At 42.7% G+C, this 23,089-nt stretch overlaps 2 protein-coding genes across 2 annotated transcripts in view; one reads left to right on the forward strand and one right to left on the reverse strand.

Annotated features, from left to right (window-relative positions):
* The window catches only part of PHF24 (PHD finger protein 24), a 205,408-nt gene that overhangs the window by 68,806 nt on the left and 113,513 nt on the right, over positions 1-23,089 (forward strand). The window lies entirely within an intron of this gene.
* On the reverse strand, positions 4,830-11,417 carry SPATA31F3 (SPATA31 subfamily F member 3; the record flags this gene model as incomplete). The annotated part of the gene is made up of 5 exons (XM_080820397.1): positions 4,830-5,365; positions 8,276-8,760; positions 9,940-10,000; positions 10,531-10,576; positions 11,274-11,417. 5 exons carry the CDS (start codon positions 11,415-11,417, stop codon positions 4,899-4,901), a joined length of 1,203 nt encoding a protein of 400 aa, XP_080676523.1. The 3' UTR covers positions 4,830-4,898.

Raw genomic sequence — 23,089 nt, forward strand, 5'->3', positions numbered from 1 at the left:
GAGGAGGGACACATTCATGCTTCTTCCCATCCTGGCTTTTCTGCATCTTGTGAGCGGTGGACACATTAGGTCCTGTCAGTGGAAGACAGTCCTGACACCACCTCTTGGTTTGATGGGATACTGAGTCATCCTGGATTTCCTTACCAATCAGTGGAGCAGGAGTGTCCCATAGTCCCCCATACCACATCATAGGGAGATTAGAGCACTTCCTGCACTTCCTTTAGCTCTTGGCTCCTGTGTGGTAGGTCAGAAGGTGGGAATGCAGAGGTACCACCTTCTGTCCAAAACATAGATCCATATCTTCCATTCAGGGCAGCTTCTGTCTTTCTACTGGGTCTGGTATGTGTGATTCTGTGGTAGAGGGGCAAAGGGAATCAGGAGTTCACTTATGAGATGAATGTTGCACATCCATGTATTTATTTTGATTAGCCAATTTGGGCATGTGAGACTATCTACCCAGGAGATCATGATCTGCATAAAGGCAAGGCCTGTGTCTTGGTGACTGTTATGCTTGCCATAGTTTCTGTAACACAGTACATACTCAAATATTTTAATTGTTGAATGTAAGATGCCTTTCAAGGTCATTTTTATTGTGACAACTTTTTTGAGACCTCAGGGTTCTCCTTATCTGCTGAGTACCTCCTTCTGGGGCAGGACCCCATATATCATAGCACTCATCATACCAATGTAATAATTTTTCTGTCTCTCTAGCCTAGTCACATGGTTTATGGTTTTAAATACATCTATCTATCTACCTATCTACCTATCTATATCATCACCATCACCACCACCACCATCATCATCATCATCTATGTATATCTATTTATCTAGTTGTCTGTCTGCCTAAAGCCTGGATACTTCCATGAATTCCAGGATCATATGCTCAAATTGTCTAATCAATATATACACTTGAATGTTCAGTATCTATCTCTATGTAAATGTGAACTCCTAATTGAACACAATTTAAAAAAATTAAAAGAAAGTGAAGTCCTGATTACCACTCCCCCCATCCAATCACACATATCACTTTGCTCTAGTCCTAGCATTTCTCATTTCATTTAATGGTAACTCCATATTGCCAGAAGTTTGGGCCAGAAACATTGGTGTTATCCTTGATTTTTTATTTTTCCTAACTGTCCACATCCACATGTCTGTCCACATGTATCATCAACTGTCCACATGTATCAGCAAATGGATATCAGTATCCTATTGTCTGTACTTCAAAATGAATCCAGCATCTAAACACTTCTAGCCTCTTCTGCTAAGATTACTGGAATAATCTCACAGCTAATCTCCTTGCATCTCTCCAAGTCTATATCCCCAACACTGCTGTTAGCAACTCAGCCTAAGTGATTTTTTAAAACACAAGGGAGATCTAAGCAGATCCTCTAACAGCAACTTCCATTTACTCAAAAATCAAAAGACTTTGCAATGACCTTCTAGGCCTTACCCCATTTGGCCCCTTTATTGCTCTGACTTTGTCCACCATTACTTTCCCCCAGTACTTTCTGTTTTGGGCTCACTGTGCTTCTTCCTTGGAATAGCTCAGGCATATTCCAGCCTCCAGACTGTTCATGTTTGATATGAAATTTCCTCAGTTATCCATGTCTGACATGAAATATCCTTAGTTACCTTTGTGATATACTCTCTCATCTCTCTCTAGTCCATGCCTACATTTTTAAAAATGGTGTTTATTTGTCAGAGAGAAAGAGAGAGTGTGTGGGCGTGCAAGCAGGGGGAGCAGCAGGCAGAGGGAGAAGCGGGCTCCCTGTGAGCAAGGAATCTGATGAGGGACTCAATCCTAGGATCCTGGGGTCATGACCTGAGCCAAAGGCAAGTGCTTAGCTGACTGAGCCACCCAAGCATCCCATATGCCCACATTTTGGAAAAAAAAAGATTTTATTTATTTATTTGAGAGAGGGGCAGAGATAGCGACAGCATGAGTGGGGAAGAGAGGGAGAAAAAGGCTCTTCACTGAGCAGGGAGTCCAATGCATCTAGGGGCTCGATCCCAGGACCCTGGGATCATGACCCGAGCCAAAGGCCACACAGGTACACCCATGCCCACATTTTTCCGTGAGACCTGCCCTGAAATCCCTATTTAAAACTGCAGCCATAGCAACTTCTTTCAAGATATGTCTCCAAAGGCGAAGGAAATAAAGGCAAAGATGAACTTCTGGGACTTCATCAAGATAAAAAGCTTCTGCACAGCAAAAGAAACAGTCATCAAAACAAAGAGGCAACCCACGGAATGGGAGAAGATATTTGCAAATGACAGTACAGATAAAAGGTTGATATCCAGGATCTATAAAGAACTCCTCAAACTCAACACACACAAAACAGATAATCATATTAAAAAATGGGCAGAAGATATGAACAGACACTTCTCCAATGAAGACATACAAATGGCTACCAGACACATGAAAAAATGTTCATCATCACTAGCCATCAGGGAGATTCAAATCAAAACCACATTGAGATACCACCTTACACCAGTTAGAATGGCCAAAATTAGCAAGACAGGAAACAACGTGTGTTGGAGAGGATGTGGAGAAAGGGGAACCCTCTTACACTGTTGGTGGGAATGCAAACTGGTGCAGCCACTTTGGAGAACAGTGTGGAGATTCCTCAGGAAATTAAAAATAGATCTTCCCTATGACCCTGCAATTGCACTGCTGGGTATTTACCCCAAAGATACAGATGTAGTGAAAAGAAGGGCCATCTGTACCCCAATGTTTATAGCAGCAATGGCCACGGTCGCCAAACTGTGGAAAGAACCAAGATGCCCTTCAACGGATGAATGGATAAGGAAGATGTGGTCCATATACACTATGGAGTATTATGCCTCCATCAGAAAGGACGAATACCCAACTTTTGTAGCAACATGGACAGGACTGGAAGAGATTATGCTGAGTGAAATAAGTCAAACAGAGAAAGTCAAGTATCATATGGTTTCACTTATTGGTGGAGCATATCAAATAATATAGAGGACAAGGGTAGATGGAGAGGAGAAGGGAGTTGAGGGAAATTGGAAGGGGAGGTGAACCATGAGAGACTATGGACTCTGAAAAACAACCTGAGGGTTTTGAAGGGGCGGGGTGGGAGGGTGGGGGAACCAGGTGGTGGGTATTAGGGAGGGCACAGATTGCATGGAGCACTGGGTGTGGTGAAAAAACAATGAATACTGTTACGCTGAAAATAAATAAAAAATTTAAAAAAATGAAAAAAAAAAACTGCACCCAACTTAAATCTTCCCCAAACTTCTTACCTCTTATGTATTTGGTCACCTTCTACATACTGTATTTTTTACTTATGCTTCTTTTTAAAACTATTTTATTTATTTGAGAGAGAGAAAGAGAGAGAGCACAAGCAGGGGGAGCAGCAGAGGCAGAGGAAGAGGGAGAAGCAGATCTCCTGCTGAGCAGGGAGCCCAATGTGGGGCTCTATCCCAGGACCCTGGGATCATGACCTGAGCCGAAGGCAGATGCTTAACTGACTGAGCCACCCAGAAGCCCCTACTTATGCTTCTTTTCTCTCCCTCCCTAGTGTACCATCAACGTAAGCTCATTGAAGACATTGCTTTTTCCTCTTTTGTCCATTGCCGTATACTCAGTGCTTATAGAAGTGTGTGGCCTATAGTAGATGCTCAGTATTAGTTGAAGAAACGAAAAAAAAATGCATGAGTGAATGCCATCCATTCCCCAGTTTGGCAATCTCATTCTGAGCCCTCAAAAGTTTTAATATGCTTTTGATTATTATAAACACTTCTCCAGCAAGTTACTGTTCTCTTACATAGCATGTCCATTTGTTTGACACCATACATTTGCACAATTTGTACACTCAGGCTGCGGGAAACCCAGAGACTCTCCACTTCCTTCCTGGCTAACTTCTTATCCTTTGAAATTCAGTCTACATGTCACCTCTTCTAAGAAAATTTCCATGAACCCCCCCTTCCACATTAGTTTAAGTGCCCTCCTGTGTGTTTTCACCTACTTCCTCTAACCAGTCCTTATCAAAGTGTTTTAGTAACTTTTTATTTGACTGTCTACTCCATGAGTCCATAAGCTCAATGGAGGAAGGCCTGTTGTTCATTGTTGTGCTCCTAGTGTCTGGCATAGTACTGGCACATAGTGGTTGAATATTTGAACTATTGAATGTTAAGACTCATGTCAAAGTCATTTTTATTGTGATCTTTTTGGGAACCTTCTCTTCAACTGATCTTCATTCTAGGAGGCATTTATTCCATGCAGCTGAAAGGCAATGGGGGTCAGACTGGCAACAGGCTGCAGCAGACTCCCAGATGATTAGTCCTTTTAAAGATCTAATCAGTAACAACAGCATTCAGAGAGGGGAGATTCTATCATTTGCTTCTGACACATGTCGCATTACCTGTAAGCTTTTGTGTTTATCAAGGATGAGCATTATGACACTCCTGTAAAAAACTTCCCTTCAGACTCTGGGCATATAAAGAAGTTATTGGTGAACTGTGCCTATGGGCCAAAAATGCACTAGATTCCTGGCTGCTACTTCTTATACTATTCTCATGTCCACATTGCTCCTCTAGGGCCCATAGATGCCACAGGAAGACATGATAGAATTCAAGCCTGGTGCACCTTCCATGCACCTTGGACAAGGGTCTTCCTTCTTTGCTCAAGTCCCCCAATCCATAATTCAGATTGGGACTGAAAGAGTTGTATGGAAAATGCTGATCTATTTGAAATACGTATCTAAGCTCCTATTCTGTATGTTAAGTACTATCTACCTTCTTTACTCTCTATATCACATACAACCTTAGAAATAAGGAAGCAGAAACAGATGGTTCTTTGCTTAGAGGTATAGAGTATATTTGGAGAGGGTCCTGCCTCACCTGCACATTAACAGAAATGATGACAGCCCTTTTCATGGGCATGCAGAGGATTGAGAACCTATGAACTCCTTTTTCCTGGACTGAGTATTCTCTTTGTGTAGATCAGTGCCTTCTGCTGAGGTGAGAGCTGAGACGTGGGGTGGATTTTCTAGTTGAGTGGCACAAGCCAGCTGAGGACAATGCTTGGAGCCATCTCGGGAAAGGCACAGGAACCAGGAGCGTCTGGGTTGAAGGGATTGTTCTTTGAGTTCATTGTCCAGAGACTGGGGGGCATCAAAGAAGGTCATGCCCTCCTCCTCTGTTTTCTTCTCCAACTTGGCTCCTCTCACAGGGTGTCTGGTCGGGGGTGGAGTCTTCTCAACCATTTTTGTCATGGTTTTGGGCACTCTTTCATCCTTAGAGAGGAGAATGGATTCTTTATGCCCTTGACCTTTCATCTCAGGATTAATCCAGTGTGGAAAGTGCTTCACCTTATTTCCCAAGCCATCTTCTGCAGCTTCTGGAAGAATGGGATCTTGTGAATATGGGCTGCTTTTACTAGACCCTGTAGCTTTTGACCCTAGAAAGTGTGGCCCTATAAATTTTGGCCCTGCAAAGTTTGGATCTCAAAAATGTGGTCACTTTAAATGCTGGACTTATAGTTTGGTCCAGCAAATAATTACCCAGTAAATTGGTCATGTAAGGTCTGGCCCATTAAGCTCTGGGACTCTAGTTTTGGCATTCTGAGGAATCCTTATTTGGATGAGGTCATTCAACTTGCTTTAACAGCTTTACAGACCATTCTCATCTGGTCTTTTGACCCAAGGAATCCTAGGGGATACTCTAGGAACTCAAAGTGAAGGAGAAACTTGTGAAGGTGCTGACAGGGATCAGTCAGCTGAGAGGATAGAAATAGTAGCTCTGCAGATCCAGACAGATCCTCGCTAATTCCAACTCATTCAAGGAAACCATCTTGACCTAACTAAAATCCTACCTGAGAAAGATCCTGGAGATACATTTGGGAAGTCAGGGGCACTAAGAGTTCTATTTATAAGTGTCCCTCCTGGCCTCAGCAGAGTAGATGTTCTCTCTGGCTAGGGAGAGCTTCAAAACTGAACCCCCTTGTCTGTGATTCTCTGTTGCTTTAAGTCTTCCTGGATCCTTTGTTCTCTCTGCTGGGGTAAGGAGTTGTGCTCACCTTTGCAGGGGTAAGTGTTCCAGGGCTCTGCCAGGCTGAGCTTGTTCACATGCCCTCCAGGTGAATACAAAGTATCTGGGCCCCTGTTGTGTCCCCAGTGGGTTGTGAGATCTTGGAAGCCCGGTGGGACTAGCTTGCTTTTGGTTCTCCTGCACTGCCTTAGTTTATCTGCAAGCTATTCTTTAAGGTGGAGCATTCTAGAGCACATGGGATGATGCCTGGTGGGATGGGGAGATCCTGGAGCAATGTTTTTCCTTGCTTGTTTAGACTCTGAAAGGACTTCTAGGAACAGATATTCCTTGGGACAGCCACAATTTGTCCCTGGACTCCTTTTTCTTTATAAGACTTCCCAAATGTATCTACAGGAATTTTTCAGATAAAAATTTAGTTTGGTCAAGATGGATATCTTGAATGGACAGGGGCCAGCAATATGTCTGGCTCTCTAGAGGCACCATCTCCATTCACCTATACTTCAACCTGGAATGCTTATGTATTGTCAGAACAAGTCTCACTGGCATCTTGAAAACCTGGTCCAGGACTTATGCATTGATGTTTAGATGATATTGAGACATAGGTTATACTGGACCCTCAAAAGCCCCAGGCACATCTCTGTGAATGCAGATCAGCTAGTGATTGCTGTGGTCACGGCCCTGGAGAAAGCCACATAATAAAAAGCTGGCAGCCCTGACAGTAAGGCCAAAACTTGTCTCCAGTTTCTCAGTGGCCCCGTGGGAAGATACCAGAATCTTGCTGACCAGAATGATCAGTGACAGCATCAAGTGGGGCTTGTTGCTGCTGGTCAAGGCCTATCAGTGTTGAGGATGTGGCTTCCTGATCCATGTAGGGGCTGACAGCTACCACTACATCTAGAGACTTTCTTTCTGGGCACAAGGGAACCAAGCTATTATCAAGGCCCTTGGAATGCTGCAGGCCCAATGATTTCTAGTCCCAACAGCTGCAAATGTGAACTGTAATAATGCCCCAGCAGTTTTCCCCACACCTGTAGTCACCGTACCTCTGCAACAGTGCCTTAGCCTGGGCAAGTGACTGTGGACTGGCCCTGCTGCCACAGTGGATCGAAACAACTCACTATCTCCACTGGCCTCTGGGTCTGCAAGCTAGGGGACACTCACACTCGTCAGTGTGCTGCTCTGGGGCAGGGGCTGCTGGTCAGGAGGAGATAGGAGCAACCGTTTGGACTGCTGGATCTTCTGGGGCAGTCCCTTGCAATGGTGAATCAACTTGCTAAATCAACAACTTCTGAAAGTAGAACTCAAGCAGCTCTGGGCATGTTCCAGGGAAACACCACCTCCCTCTTGCACACTGAAAGGGGTTTCTCCTAACAGGTAGGGCCCTGGGGACAGGCAGAAACATGTCTCAGGGCTTATTTTGTATGGTTCTCTGCACCTACAGAGATTTCTGGGCAACAGCTAGCAAGCCCCACTGAAGATGTAGCTGCCTTTGCAGCTGGTGCTGCTCTAAGTCTTCACACTTGGCCAGAGGAGGAAATGGGATACTGAAATGGGTTCGTTGTAGTCAGATGGAGAAGCCCAAATTTGGGAATGTGGAAAGAAGGTGGGGCTAACTTAGGTGAAGGAAATTTTAGACAGTACAGAGATTATGTAGAAATTCTTGAAGAATAAGGGGACTGGGCTCCCCTTTTGTGAGAGATCTTTATGGGGAGACTGAGGACTCATTGTGCTGAAAAGAGGAACCACAGAAAGGTAGCTATGTTTCTGCTGCAGATAACACACTGAGGCCTCAGTGGGTCCTCCAGGCAATAGATAGAGACCACTTAGAAGTTGAAATGTAGTAGAGAGTAGAGCCAGAGCTATGGAGTTTGGGATTTGCTTGCAGTAGTATTTGCTCTGGGTTCATAGTGGATCCTTCTATAAACCAGAAAGTTTGGGTGGAATGGCTCAACTCTCATGAACCCAGGATCAGGAAGACACCCCATATTTTCAATAGCGGCCTTAGAGGTAGCATTATGATGAAAGAAATGATTGTTTTTTTCCCTCCCAGGCTTGGAAAGTATCTGAGGCTATGTGCTATAAGCTGTCAGAGGAACTCTTCTAAAGATCTTGGAAGCCCTCAGGTATAGAAATGCATGCATTTATATTCGTGTACTTTAGGATTGGGGAAATAGGCACATGCAAGGCAATGGGGTGTTTCACGTTCATGAGTTCTGAATTCAGGGAAAGAAAGAGAATCAGATATTCAAGGGCAGCTGACCTTGTTTTTCCAGCACACATTCAGAGTGGCTCTTCCTCTTGTTCTGCTGATTCACAGGAATCCTAGGCTCCTCACTTGAAGAAGACCGAGCTCCTGCGTCCCTGGACACATCTGGCACTTGAAATCCCTCCCTTCGCTGGAGGAGTTCAGCCTGGTGATCTTGGAGGCTGACACTGGTTGACTGGGCAGCTGACTGTGTTAAGGATTTCTGATCCGTTAATTGTAACTTTGTGGGGGTTACAGATGGAAGTGAAAGATCTTTGGAGTGCAGGGAACCCTGACTCTGCTCCAAAGAGAGACTAGACATGGACAAAATCTCTAGGCAAGAGGAGCCCTGCGATGGTCCCGATGAAGGGGGAGAAATCAGGGTGTTCTCACCCGCCAGCAACTGCTGAATCTCTAGAGCCACAGCATTGCAGATGGGGCAGGAAGGATCTGCACACAGGACCCGTCTCACACTTCCCTCCTGAGGAAGCCAGCCCTGGCTGGGAGGAAAGATGACAACAGTTACTGATGGAGTGACACCTGCCTCTTTGTTTGTTTGGCTTGGTTTGCTTTTTTAAATAGTCTCCATACCTAGCATGGAGCCCAGAGCAGGGCTTGAACTCAGAACCCTGAGATTAAGACCCAAGCTGAGATCAAGAGTGGGACACTTAACCGACTGAGCCACCCAGGTACCCCAACACCTGCCTCTTTGAATATGTGTGGCCTGGAGATTTGGTCCACCCGCCCCTAGTCCTGGGAGTCTTGGGGCCTATACCCCCAGGGTGTTTATCCACCCCCTTTTCCTCCTAGGAAAATGCCATTGACAAGTTATGTTGGGCTGGGCTGGGCTGAGGGTCTGGAGCTTGTTGGGCAAGGTCTCAGACAATCCATGGGAATGCAGGGCCGTGAGAGACTAGGAGGTGCGGTACATTCTCTGTTGATCCAAGTTGAGAAGCTGAATCAGGGAAAAGGAACAAGGCAGAAGCGGGGAGCCAATGGTTAGCTGATGGGGCATCACCAGGAACATTACCAGGGAGAACAGGGAGTCAGACTCATCTGGGATTAAGAAGGCCATAGCCTGGCATTCATATTCCTAAACTGTGGAAAATGAGGTCTTTGTGGGAACTCCGCATTCTGGGGTTTATGGAGTGTCCTAGCTCCTATACATAGCATCTCTTGAGAGCCAGTCCCATTCCTAGAGATTTTAAGAGGATGACAGGCTCCTTTCTGAGGGCTGTCCCAGGAATTGGCCTCCCTGAAGACAAAACCATGGAGGTAATATCAGCAGGTTCCAGGGGTCTGCCCTTGAATAGTTGTAACTGTAAAGGGAATATGGCATGGTCATTTATTTGTGCATGCATTTATCTATTCTCTTGACTGGATAACTTGTCTGTGGCTGAGTGCAAACTCATGGGGCATCTTCAGTGAATTACATAGTAGTGAAATCCTGAATTTCAGGACCACTGTGAACCTGGCCCAGAGCAGAACTGGGAGACTCCTCCTTCCTGAGACACCTGGTCCCCCTCTGCCCTGGCGACCTTCTCAACCAGTCTTCACCATCCACTGTGTCTGATTGCCTCCCAGACATTATCCCTCTTCTCCTCCCTGCCCCAGGCCAAGCAGAGAAATCATCACAGGCCAGGCTGAGAGTTTGGAGACTACAAAGAAGAAGTGATCACCTTTTCATGACAGAGAGCAGCTCCCACGGCTTCTCAGCTTCTTCTCGGGAATGTCTCCTAGCTGAAAAAATACAACAATGTTACAAGAAATGAGAGGATGCAGGGATATCCTATAGGAAGCTGAAGGCCTTGAGTAAGAAGAGGTTGAAAACCCCAAGAGTCAATGCTCTAAGGCATGTCTGTGTACAACTTAACCCATTGCAACATGCAGTCCTGGACCCAATTTCATTTGATCATCACAACCACACTGTGAGTGAGGCAGGATCATGAGATGCCCATTTCCTGGATCATGGACTGAGACATGAAGTGACTTCCACAGGGTGGTAAAACTATAAAAAAAAAAAAAAAAAGGCTTCTGTCCTACTTCCTCATTCTTCATTCCCAGGGGCAGGTGTAAGGTAGAAATTTTGGGACATTCCTAGGCTCTGATTTCCCACCCCAGAAAGTCGTCTGGGAGAATTTGTCAGCTGGGACAATTGGAGCCTTCAGTGGTTAGAGCAACTGGCTACTTGTTTCAGGGGTCATAAAGTGACAGGAATCAGGGAATCTTGCCCATAGCTAGGGGAGTCCAAGGAGAAACTAGGACTTTACCTCTTGATGTTCTATCTTTAGCCCTTTGTTTGACTCTCCGGTGACGCTTGAAAACAAGAAAGTTAGAGTATTAAGCTGGGGTACCTTTTACCTTTTGTGTCTAAATGAGACAAAATCTGTAAATATTTCCCAAACTTTTTCTATATTCCAATTTTATATACTCTCCTACCATTCTTTTCCCTATGCTATCTTTTTCACCCATCATTTCCCTTCTCTTATTACTAATTCATTTTAAGGCTCTACTATACTATATATCTCTACCCCCACTCCCTGAACAAGTTCTGTGGGGATATCAGAATGAGACAGGAGAAAATATTAACAGATTAAAGGATAAGAGGTCTAGCAGCCAAAGGATTTTAGCTACCCAAGGTCCTGAATGTCTCCCAACCAGAAGAATCAACCCAAGTTTGGATCTATTAAGGGATCTATGAGGAAACCCCCATTAAAAAGTAGGGGTCAGGGACGCCTGGGTGGCTCAGTTGGTTGAGCAGCTGCCTTCGGCTCAGGTCATGATTCCAGCGTCCTGGGATCGAGTCCCACATCGGGCTCCTTGCTCGGCAGGGAGCCTGCTTCTCACTCTGTCTGCCTGTGCTCACTCTCGCTCTCTCGCTCTCTCTGACAAATAAATAAATAAATAAATCTTTAAAAAAAAAAAGTAGGGGTCAGGGTAACAGGAGGAAGTAAGAGGATAAAATCTTGTTTGAAGCTTAATCAGTTTAGTTATGGTCATTGTGTTTCCCTACCCGGCAACAGCTCCTGTTAGGTCCCAACCTTAATTCTTGGTGGCTCTTTTTCACTCGCCAAATAATTAATGCAATAATAATGATGGAGCCATAAGTGTATAAGGGATATCCAACATCCCACAGAAGAAAGGTAGGGGTCAACATAATCTAAACCTCACTAGCCATCTCTCTTCCTAGGCTTTCAGGGACTTGGAACCTAATGCCTCCAAATTCTAGACCTTATCATCTCTGCCTCACAGAAGATGGAACCAGATCACTAAACTACATCACAAAGCTCTCCTATTTCAAAAGGCGTGCAGAGCATCACAGACCTTTATTTGTCTGGGAGAAGCTCATGTGATGCAGTATTCAGATGAAGTATCTGGTTGTTTGTATGAGTTGCAGAGCTTGGGCCCTAGAGGTGCCAAGGTCACAGGCAGCATATATCATTTCATGTATTCCCTATAACCCGATGGCTTAGGTCTCTTCTTAAGACAACAGTCTGGCATCTATCCTTAGATAAGTTAGTCTTCATGTACACAGCATGCCCTATGAGAGAGAGAGTGGCTAGGTTAGAGGAACCCCATGAACTACATCACCTATACTGGGAAGATAACTAAAAAACACACAAGAGGCTAGGACATGTGTTGTCTTGCTAACTATTAGAAAATGAGGATTTGGGGTACCTGAGTGGCTCAGTTGGTTAAGAAACTGCTTTCAACTTAGGTCATGATCCTGGAGTCCTGGGATTGAGTCCTGAATCAGGCTCCCTGCTTGGCAGGGAGTCTGCTTCTCCCTCTGACCCTCCCCCTTCTCATGCTCTCTCTCTCTCTCTCTCTCATTCTCTCTCTCAAATAAAAAAATAAAAATCTTTAAAAAATAAGAAACTGAGGACTTTGATGTTACAAGCAATTGGTGGTATTAAGAGGTTCAAGAAGAATAGGGTTATGGACATTGGGGAGGGTATGTGCTATGGTGAGTGCTGTGAAGTGTATAAACCTGGCAATTCACAGACCTGTACCCCTGGGGCTAATAATACATTATATCTTTATTAAAAAATAAAAAAATTATTTAAAAAAGAGGTTCGGGGCCCCTGGGTGGCTCAGTGGGTTAAAGCCTCTGCCTTCAGCTCAGGTCATGATCCCAGGGTCCTGGGATCGAGCCCCGCATTGAGCCCCGCATTGGACTCTCTGCTTCCTCCTCTCTCTCTGGCTGCCTCTCTGCCTACTTGTGATCTGTCTGTCCAATAAATAAATAAAATCTTTTTAAAAAAGAGGTTCAAGAAGATCATGTCTGATATATCAAGGAAAGGATATAGCTGTTGTCTTTTAAAATAACTTTCTAGAATTAAAGAAGGATTCCTTCCAGTCTATGGTCAAGCTTGGGATGGGTGGGAAAAGACTGTAAATACTGCCTTCCATGAGGCACATAAATGAGGCTCTCTTCTGGAGCTTGATTTTCCAGAATAGCTCTACAGATCTTTTAGCATCCTGCCTATTCTGGAGATGAGTCACTGGCAACATTTTTGATTGTGGTTCTTTGGTTCAATCCAACATGTTTGGAATGTTTGGCTAAATGTTTTATGAAGTCTGAATTTGAATACCTTTAGGCAGGGCAAGCTTTTTCCTGTCCAACCTCAGTTACCCACCACTCTTATGTCCACAGATTCACATATTAATGTTAATTTCATGGCCCCTGGCGACATTGTGAGATGCCTCCAACACCCTAGGACTCCAGAAATTCCTTAAGTTCTTGCCCTGATGAGGTCTCATACCCTCCAAATTCTTAGGCTGAAAATCTCTGAAAGTGCTACTTGGTTCTTCCTCCAGCATCCAATCTAACACCAGACAGGTGTGGTGAGCATTCAATCTGAGTTCATCCCTAAGCTATGCAGTATCAAAAGCATATCAATAACGTTTGTGTTGTTACCTGCCTTCTCTCAAGACATTTAACGAACCTAGTTACAAAGATAAAACTAATTCATGTGAATCAAGACTCAATCTTATTAGGGTTTGGGGAGGAAGGGATTAAGGAGTTATTATTCAGTGGGTACAGAGTTTCTATTTGGGATGTTGAAAAAGTTCTGAAAATGGATAGTGGAGATGACTACACAACACTGTAAATGTATTAAATGACACTGAACTATACACTTAAAAATAGTTAAAACAGTAAATTTTATGTTAAGTATATATACCACAATTTCAGAAACAAAAGGCAAAAAAATCCCTACCAATCATTAGTATGAAGGATTTTCTTTATTAGCTATGAGGAAGAATACTCTGAAAATGATTTAATAAAAAACGGATTAGTGAATGTTTTTCTTAAGTGTCTTTTTTTATACAGAACAAAACACAAACAAAAGGCATCCTTACATTTAAAATAATTTAAGAAGAGTCTCACCCTGATGATGGGATGAATTTGAGCTATTTTAACATCTTTAAATGAGAAGACTTTTTCAACCAAAGAGCACTGAATGTCAAGTAAACAAAGAGCTTGCATCACCTTTTTAGTAGCAGGTCAAGATACCTACAATGTAGCTTCAGTCTTCAACTTTTATTATTTCTACCCAAACTGTTCCTGCTTCCTGCAGCTGCTTCTGCCTTCTAGGCTACTTCAACAGTTCTGTCTTCCATTAGCATGACCTAACGTGACCCTGCATGGTGATTGGTGTCTTCTTACCCTGGGCTGTGAATATATATGATTAATAAATTGTTGTCAGTCTCAGAGGTCCAGTGTCAGGTGTCATGAGTTCAGCCACCTCCGGAACCCTAGGACACTCCCTCTCTCACCAATGGGATGAAGAGAAGGTGAACAGAATTTTGTATTTCCTACCCAACCAGCTCTGCTTCCTGCAGCTCCTGCTGCCTTTTCACTGCTGAAACAGTTCTCAGTCTCCTCCTAACCTCCTGCTCATGACAAAACCACCAGATTGTGCAAATCTTGCACCTGCTCCAACCAGTGCACTATTTACCTTATAGATAGCCCACTACTAAGCCATTAAAACCATCTGCTGCAAACCCCTCTGCAGCAACTCACTCACCCTTGTTCCTGTCTCCAAACTCAGGAGGTAGAGCCAAAGACAATCTTATGTGTTTTTTGCAGAGTAGGCCTTTAGTACAGGTTTGTTTATTGATCTGGTACTCATTGATGAAGGGTGCTTGAGTAGTTAGGACAGTGGAATCAGAGTCTTCCCAAACAAAGGCACATTCATGTGATGAACACATCAAGGATGTGGGCATGGATCTTCACATTTGCCCTTCCTGCTTCACAGCTTATCGTGAAGAGCAAACAAGGGAGATGAAGTACCTGAAAAGCCTCTGTGGACTCTGGAGGGCTACACAACCATAAATTCACATTCATTTGTTTCCAGAAAACTTGCCAAAGCTAGAATCTGCTTCCATGATTGTGCCGCAGTGCCACAATTACTGTGATAGTAGAATTTCTTCAGGAAACTGTTCAGAGTTGTTGACTCTGTGTTGTTGACTCTGACTGCTGTGTCTCAGTATCAGAAAATATTGCTGCACATCTAAGATGTGTTGAGGTTCTGGGGATAGAGAAGCACAGTGTGCTATTCAGCAGCAACCTTTTTTATACATGAGTGTTTTTATTAATGCCTAGGAGTTAAAATTTGCAGGAGTTGGACAGGAAACCCAATAGCTGTGTCAGGCAGCAAGGCCACCAGGGCTCCTGCAGCAGTTTGCAATATGCATTAAGTGCAGCAAGAAGCCAGCGACACTAGAGGGCAGCAACTGCCCACCCAATGCTCCTGGTCCAGCGCCCTCTTAGTGACTTTCTTTTTTATTAAATATTTTATTAATTTATTTGTCAGAGAGAGGGAGCACAAGCACAAGCAGGGGAAGTGGCAGTCAGAGGGAGAATCAGGCTCCCTGCTGAGCAAGGAACACAACACGGGACTTGATTCCATAACCTGACCCGAAGGCAGACCCTGAACCCACTGAGCCACCCAGGTGTCCCCTTAATGACTAACTTTAAAAGGTCATCTGTTCCAGTGGCTCTCAATCCTAGCCTTACATCAGAATCACTGGGAAGCCTGTAAAAATACAGATTTCCTGGCCTCATTCCAGACTTAATGCGTCAGAATATCTAGGGGGCAGGGTCCAGCAACCTGTATATGAAGTATCAAAAATAATCCTCAAGAAATAAAGCACCAAGGTCTGGGTGTATATTTGGGAGATACCGGCAACTGCCACCCCAACCCCCTTCCGGTTTTACTGAGATGTAATTGACATATAACGTTGTATTAGTTTAAGGTGCACAACATAATGATTTATGTATATATTGAAAAATGATTATCAAGTAAGTTTAACATCCATCTCCTCACAGTTACAATTTTTTTCTTGTGATGAAAACTTTTAAATTAAATCTACTCTCTTAGCAGATCTCAAATATACAGTATATAGTATTGTTAACTATAGTCACTATGCTATATATTAGATCCCCAGAACTTATTAATCTTCTAACTGGAAGTTTGTACCTTTTAACCACCTTCCCCTGCTTTCCTCCACCCTTCTCCCCCTGCCACTGACAGCCACCAATCTGTTTTCTGTTTCTGTGAGTTTAGGAATTTTTTTTTAGATTACACATATAAATGAGATAATACAGTATTTGTCTTCCACTGTTTTTCTTTTCACTCAACATAATGCCCTCAAGATTTATCTATGTTGTTGCAAAAAGCAAGATTTACTTCTTTTTTACACCTCAATAACATTCCATTGTATGTATGTATGTATGTGTGTGTGTGTGTGTATATATATATATATATCACATTTTCTTTATTCATTCGTATATATTCATTCACATATAGTGATTTTGTTTCCTTCAGCTATATACCCAGAAGTAGGACTACTGGATTATATGGTAGCTGTATATTTAATTTTTTGAGGAACCTCTATACTGTTTTCCATAGTGGCTGCATCAATTTACATGCCCACCAGCAGGGCACAAGTGTTCCTTTTTCTCACAAGCATTTTTTATCTCTTGTCTTTTTGATGACAGCCATTCTTTTTTTTAAACAATATTTTAAGATTTTTATTCATTCTACAAGGAGTGATATGATGGTAATTCATGGCAGATTGTGGTAATTTCAGGGTGGTTGTACAATTTCTCTCTTTTTTTTAAAGATTTTATTTATTTATTTGACAGACAGAGATCACAAGTAGGCAGAGAGGCAGGCAGAGAGAGGGGGGGAGCTCGATCCGGGGGCTCTATCCCAGGACCCTGGGATCATGACCTGAGCTGAAGGCAGAGGCTTTAACCCACTGAGCCACCCAGGTGCCCCTGGTTGTACAATTTCTACAATACTAATTAATTAACAAAAAAAAAACCCCAGTGATACAGCTAAAAAGTAATAGAGTATATAAAAAGAATACTGAAAATAAGCATTTGAATAATCAAAACAAAGCTGTAAAGGAGAAAATAAATAAAATAAATGGAAAACAAACCACAAATTCAACCATATATATAATTGCATTACATATAGTTGGACTAAACAATTAAAAAACAATTAGAAGTCCAATTAAGATAGAGATTGTCAATCTGGGTTTTTTTTGACACAATGTCTTTCTTTTCTATTTATTTATTTGTTTGTTTATTTTATTTTTTTCAGTGTTCCAAGATTCATTTTTTAATGCACCACACCCAGTGCTCCACACAATATGTGCCCTCCTTAATACTCACCACCAGGCTCACCTATCCCCCAACCCCTCTCCCTTCCAAAACCCTCAGTTTGTTTCTCAGAGTCCACAGTCTCTCATGGTTCATCTCCCCCTCCGATTTCCACCAACTCATTTCTCATGTTATTCCTTATGCTCTACAAGTAAGTGAAACCATATGATAATTGACTTTCTCTGCTTGACTTATTTTACTTAGCATAATCTCCTCCAGTCCCATCCATGTTGATATAAAAGTTGGGTATTCATCCTTACCTTTTTAAAAAATTTTTAATTTTTTTATTAACATATAATGCTTTATTAGCCCCAAGGGTACAGGTCTGTGAATCGCCAGGTTTACACACTTCACAGCACTCACCATAGCACATACCTTCCCCAATGTCTATAACCCAACCACCCTCACCTTACCCCTCTATGCCCAGCAACCCTCAGTTTGTTTGTGAGATTAAGAGTCCCTTATGGTTTGTCTACCTCCCGATCCCATCTTGTTTCATTTAACCCTTTCCTAACCCCCAACCCCCCTCCCCCCGCGTTGCCTCCCAACTTCCTCATATCAGGGAGATCATATGATAATTGTCTTTCTCTGATTGACTTATTTCGCTAAGCATGCTATTCATCCTTTCTGATGGAGGCATAATACTCCATTGTATATATGGACCATATCTTCTTTATCCATTCGTCTGTTGAAGGGCATCTTGGCTCTTACCACAGTTTGGTGATTGTGTCCATTGCTGCTGTGAACATTGGGGTACAGATGACCCTTCTTCTCACTGCATCTGTATCTTTGGGATAAATACCCAGTAGTGCATCTGCAGGGTCATAGGGTAGCTCTATTTTTAATTTCTTAAGGAATCTCCACACTGTTTTCCAAAGTGGCTGCACCAACTTGCATTCTCACCAACAGTGTAAGAGGGTTCCTCTTTCTCCACATCCTCTCCAACTCTTGTTGTTTGTTGTCTTGTTAATTTTGGCCATTCTAACTGGTGTAAAGTGGTATCTCAATGTGGTTTTTATTTGAATCTTCCTGATGACTAATGATGATGAACATTTTTTCATGTGTTTGTTAGCCATTTGTATGTCTTCTTTGGAGAAGTGTCTGTTGATGTCTTCTGCCCATTTTTTGACATGATTATCTTTTTTTTGAGTGTTGAGTTTGAGGAGTTCTTTATAGATCTTCGATATCAGTCCTTTGTCTGCAGTTGATGACAGCCATTCTAACACATCTGAGATGATGTTTCATTGTGGTTTCCATTTGCATTTTGCTGATGATTAGTGAAATTGAGGACCTTCTCATGTATCTGCTAGCCAATTGTATATCCTCTTTGGATGAGTGTCTCTTCAGTTCCTCTGCTCTTTTTTTTAAAGTAGGCTCCATGCGCAGCATGGAGCCCAATGTGGGGCTTGAATTCATAACCCTGAGATCAAGACATTAGCTTTAACTGAGTCACTCTGGCACCCTGACCAATTTTTAATCAGATTTTTTTTTTTGCTACTCAGTTGTATGAGTTCTTTATATATTTTGTGTATTAACCCCTTATTAGATATATGATTTGCAAATATTTTCTCTCATTCTATAGTTGCTTATTCACTTTGTTGATGGTTTCCTTTGCTGTGCAAAAGCCTTTTAGTTTGATGCAGTCATACTTGTTTATTTTTGTTTGTGTTGTCTTTGCTTTTGGTGTCAAATCCAAAAAATCATTGCAAAGACTGATGTCAAGGCACTCCCCTATTTTTCTTCTAGGACTTATATTCAAGTTAAAGGTCTTATATTCAAGCCTTTAATCCATTTTGAGTTGATTTTTATATATGTTGTAAGATAGGGGTCCAGTTTTATTTCTGTTGCACATGGCTCTCCAGTTTTCCCAAAACCATTTACTGAAGATATTTTCCTTTCCCCATCATACATCCCTGTTTCTTTTGTCATAAATTAATTGATCATAAATGCATGAATTTCTTTCTGGGCTCTCTCTATGCTGTTCCATTGATTGGTATGTCCATTTAGGTCAGAGCAACAGTTCTTATATTGTTACAGACCTTTGTGAGTATCTGATGAAACTGTGTCTCTCTCCTCACTCTCAATATTTGATTCAACATCAAAGGGTCAAGACTTCATTTATCAACACTCTAAAAACCCAAGGAAGCTGGTTAAGAAATTTGAGTGTAGTACATGCCAAGACAAAGACCACAGCTCTGAGTACTTTATATTCTGAGAAGTTATAGAAAATTAAGGAAAAACAGGGCCACCTTGGTGACTCAGTTGGTTGTGTGTCTGCCTTCAGCTCAGGTCATGATCCCATGGAATCAAGACCTCAGGGTCTAGGGATCAAGACCCACTTTGCATGAGGCTCCCTGCTCACTAAGGAGTCTGCTTTTCCCTCTCCCCCTGCTCCTGCTATCTCTCTCTCTCTCTCTCTCTCTCTCTCTCTCATACATGTCTCTCTAATAAATAAATAAAAGCTTAAAAAAAGAAAGAAAAGAAAAATAAGGGAAAAACTGAGAAGACACAAATCATCAATATCAGGAATGAGAGAAGTGACTCCGTACAAATTCTAGATATTAAAAGGATAATAAATTAGTATATGAAAATTTTAACATATATAAATCAACAACTTAGATAAAATGAACAAATTCTGTAAAAGACACAAACTATCAAAACCTACTCAAGAAGAAATAGAAGGGGAGATTAAGAGGTAGAGGAGTAGGGGGGAATCCTAAGCTTGCCTTGTCCCTCAAACACAGCTAGATAAATACCAAATCATTCTGGACACCCAAGAAATCGATCTGAGAGAACAAACTGCACAACTAGAGATTAAAAAAAAAAAAAAAGACCACATCCTGGAAGCTATGAATTACAGAGTGTTGATTTGGGGGAGTAAAGTGCTGCCAGTGCTATGGAGGGGAGACAGCCCTAACAGAGAGAGGAGGGGTAGGGAGGGAGAAAAAGGTGGAAAGGAGAGAGGGAGAGAGAGACAGGAAAATGGGCAGGGGATCCCACAAGAAAAACTTTCTCCCAAAACTACTGACTGGGAAAGGGGGGCAACTACCACAAGTTTTTATAAGCAATGGAATGCAAAGTCTAAAGTTGTAGAGGTCCATGCCATTGCCAGTGTTGCACCCAGCAGTTTTAGCAGTACTCTGGTGCAGAAGGGGGGTAGAGACCAGGGATTCTGGAGATCCCCTAAGTCACATGGGTAAAAACAGTTCCCCTTCTTGGAAGTGCATTTGGGAGGGGTGGCATAGCCTCTCTGGGGACAAAAAGACCCAGCAGATGCCATTAAGCTGTCCCATTCAATAGCATAGGAACAGGGACTCTGGTTGAGGGCAGCAAGCCTTGGTGCTGGCTTTTTGCTACATGCTTTACCATAAATTCCCAGCTGGTGCTCAGGCACGACTATTTTGTGGGACAAACCGGTACCTGGCCATGGCAAGGCAACCCTCCCCCAGAGGATCAGCATGGGTCCATGCTCCTGGGGGTCTCTGAAGTTTGGAGTTTTGAAACCCAGCCTTGCTGGAGATAAAACATGGGAGTGCTGTGCTGCCTGGCAGGCAGACAGCTCAGACAGAGTGAAGGCAGAGATCTGACAGAATCCAGAGACACAGGAGGGGTGACTGTTTGTTCTTCTGTGAGGGCTTCCAGAGGAGTGACAGGTGTAAGCTGCCCACAGTGAGGAGGAGAGAGTGGGGTGATGCCATTTTCCTTCCACTGCCTATCAATACTGACCAACTTCAGTGAGCAAAACAGTGCCACTAAGTGGAGGCTGGAGCTGCTTACACCAAGCCTTGCCCCCACCCTGCACCCTGCAGGTGCATCTCCACTAGGGCAAGTCCACCTGAGAATCAGTGGAGCAGGGCCCACCCCCAGAAGACCAGCATAAACCTCTGCAAGCACCTAGTCTACTGATCATAGAGTGCTGCAAAACTCAGCTCTAGGGGAAATAGGATCTAGCCTCCTTCCTCTCTCTCTCTCTCTCTCTCTCTCTTTCTTTCTTTCTAGATTTTATTTATTTATTTGACAGAGAGAGAGAGAGAGAGAGTACAAGTAGGCAGAAAGGCAGGCAGAGGGAGAGGGAGAAGCAGGCTCTCCAGTGAGCAGGGAGACTGATGCGGGGCTCGATCCCATCGATCCCAGGACTCTGGGATCATGATCCGAGCTGAAGGCAGCTGCTTAACTGACTGAGCCACCCAGGCACCCCACTTTCTTTCTTTCTTTTTCCTTCTTTCTTTTCTTCCTTCTTTTCTTTCCCTCTCTCTTTCTTTCCTTCCTTCCTTCTTTCTTTTCTTCCCTCCTTCCTTTCTTCCTTTTTCTTTCTCTCCCTCTTTCTTCTTTCTTTCCTTCCCTCCCTCTCTCCCTTTCTATTCTTTCTTTTCTTTCTTCCTTCTCTCTCTCTTTCTTTCTTCTCTTCTTAATATAGCCATTACTTTCAAGAGCAGGAATGCAGCAGACTGTCCTAACAATCACACACAAAAAATGACCCAGACAAAATGACAAGATGGAGGAATTCAACCCAAATGAAAGAAGAGGAAGAAGTCACAGAAAAGGATTTAATCAACACATATATAAGATGTCTGAAATGGAATTTAAAGTAATAATCATTAAGGACATTGGGGTTGAGAAAAGCATTGAAGACACTAGAGAAAATAATGAAACTGAAAGAAGAGTGAAAGAAAGTTACTGAATCACAAATGTAGACTTAGAGAACTAAGGAACTCCTTAAAGCATTGTAACATTCATGTGAGTCCCAGAAGAAGAGAAAGAAAAAGGGGCAGAATGTTTATTTCAGCACATTATAGCTGAAAACTTCCCTAATCTGGGGATACTTCCCCAAGAAGTGCAGAGAACTCCCATTAAATTCAACAAAAGCTGGCTATCACCAAGACATATCATAGTCAAACTCACAAAATACACAGATAAGGGAAGAGTCCTGAAAGCAGCAAGAGAAAAAAGTCCTTAACCTACAAGGGAAGACAACTTAAGTTCACAGCAAATCCATCCACATGGCAGACCAGAAGAGAGTGGCAGGATGTTTTCAATGGAAAAAATATGCAGCCAAGAATACTTTATCCAGCAAGGCTGTCATTCAGAATAGAAGGAGAGACAGAGATTCCCAGGCAAAAACTAAAGGAGTTCGTGACCACTAAACCAGCCCTGCAAGAAATAGTAAAGGGGACTCTCTGGAGTAAAAAAGACCAAAGGCAACAAAGACTAGAAAGGAACAGAGAACATCACCAGAAATACTAACTTTACAGGTAACACAATGACACTAAATTCATATCACTAATCCCTCTGAAGGTAAATGGACTAAATGTTCCAATCAAAAGACCAAGGGCATTCAACGGATGAATAGATAAGGAAGATGTGGTCCATATGCACTATGGACTATTATGCCTCCATCAGAAAGGATGAATACCCAACTTTTGTAGCAACATGGATGGGACTGGAAGAGATTATGCTGAGTGAAATAAGTCAAGCAGAGAGAGAGTTATGTGGTTTCACTTATTTGTGGAGCATAACAAAGAACATGGAGGACATGGGGAGATGGATAGGAGAAGGGAATTGAGGGAAATTGGAAGGGGAGGTGAACCATGAGAGACTATGGACTCTGAAAAACAACCTGAGGGTTTTGAAGGGGCGGGGGGGGGTGGGAGGTTGGGGGAGCCAGGTGGTGGGTATTAAGGAGGGCACGTATTGCATGGAGCACTGGGTGTGGTGCAAAAACAATGAATACTGTTACACTGAAAAGAAATTAAAAAAAAAAAGCAATTATTAACAACAACAACAAAAAGACCGAGGGCATCAGAACGAATAAAAAAAATAAGACCCATCTATATGCTGTCTATAAGAGACTCATTTTAGACCTAAAGACACCTGTAGATGGAAAATGAGGGGATGGAGAATCATCTATTGTGCTAATGGATGCCAAAAGGAAGCCCAAGTATCAGACAAACTAGATTTTAAAGCAAAAAACTGTAACAAGATATAAAGAAGGGCATTATATCATAATTAAGGGGTCTATCCATTAAGAAGATCTAACAGTTGTAAATATTTATGCCCCCAACCTGGGAGCACCCAAATACATAAATAAATTTAAAAACATAAAGAAACTCACTGATAATAATACAATAATAGTAGGGGACTATAACACTGTA

Source organism: Martes martes (assembly GCF_963455335.1).
Source record: "Martes martes genome assembly, chromosome: 12".
Lineage (NCBI taxonomy): Eukaryota > Metazoa > Chordata > Mammalia > Carnivora > Mustelidae > Martes > Martes martes.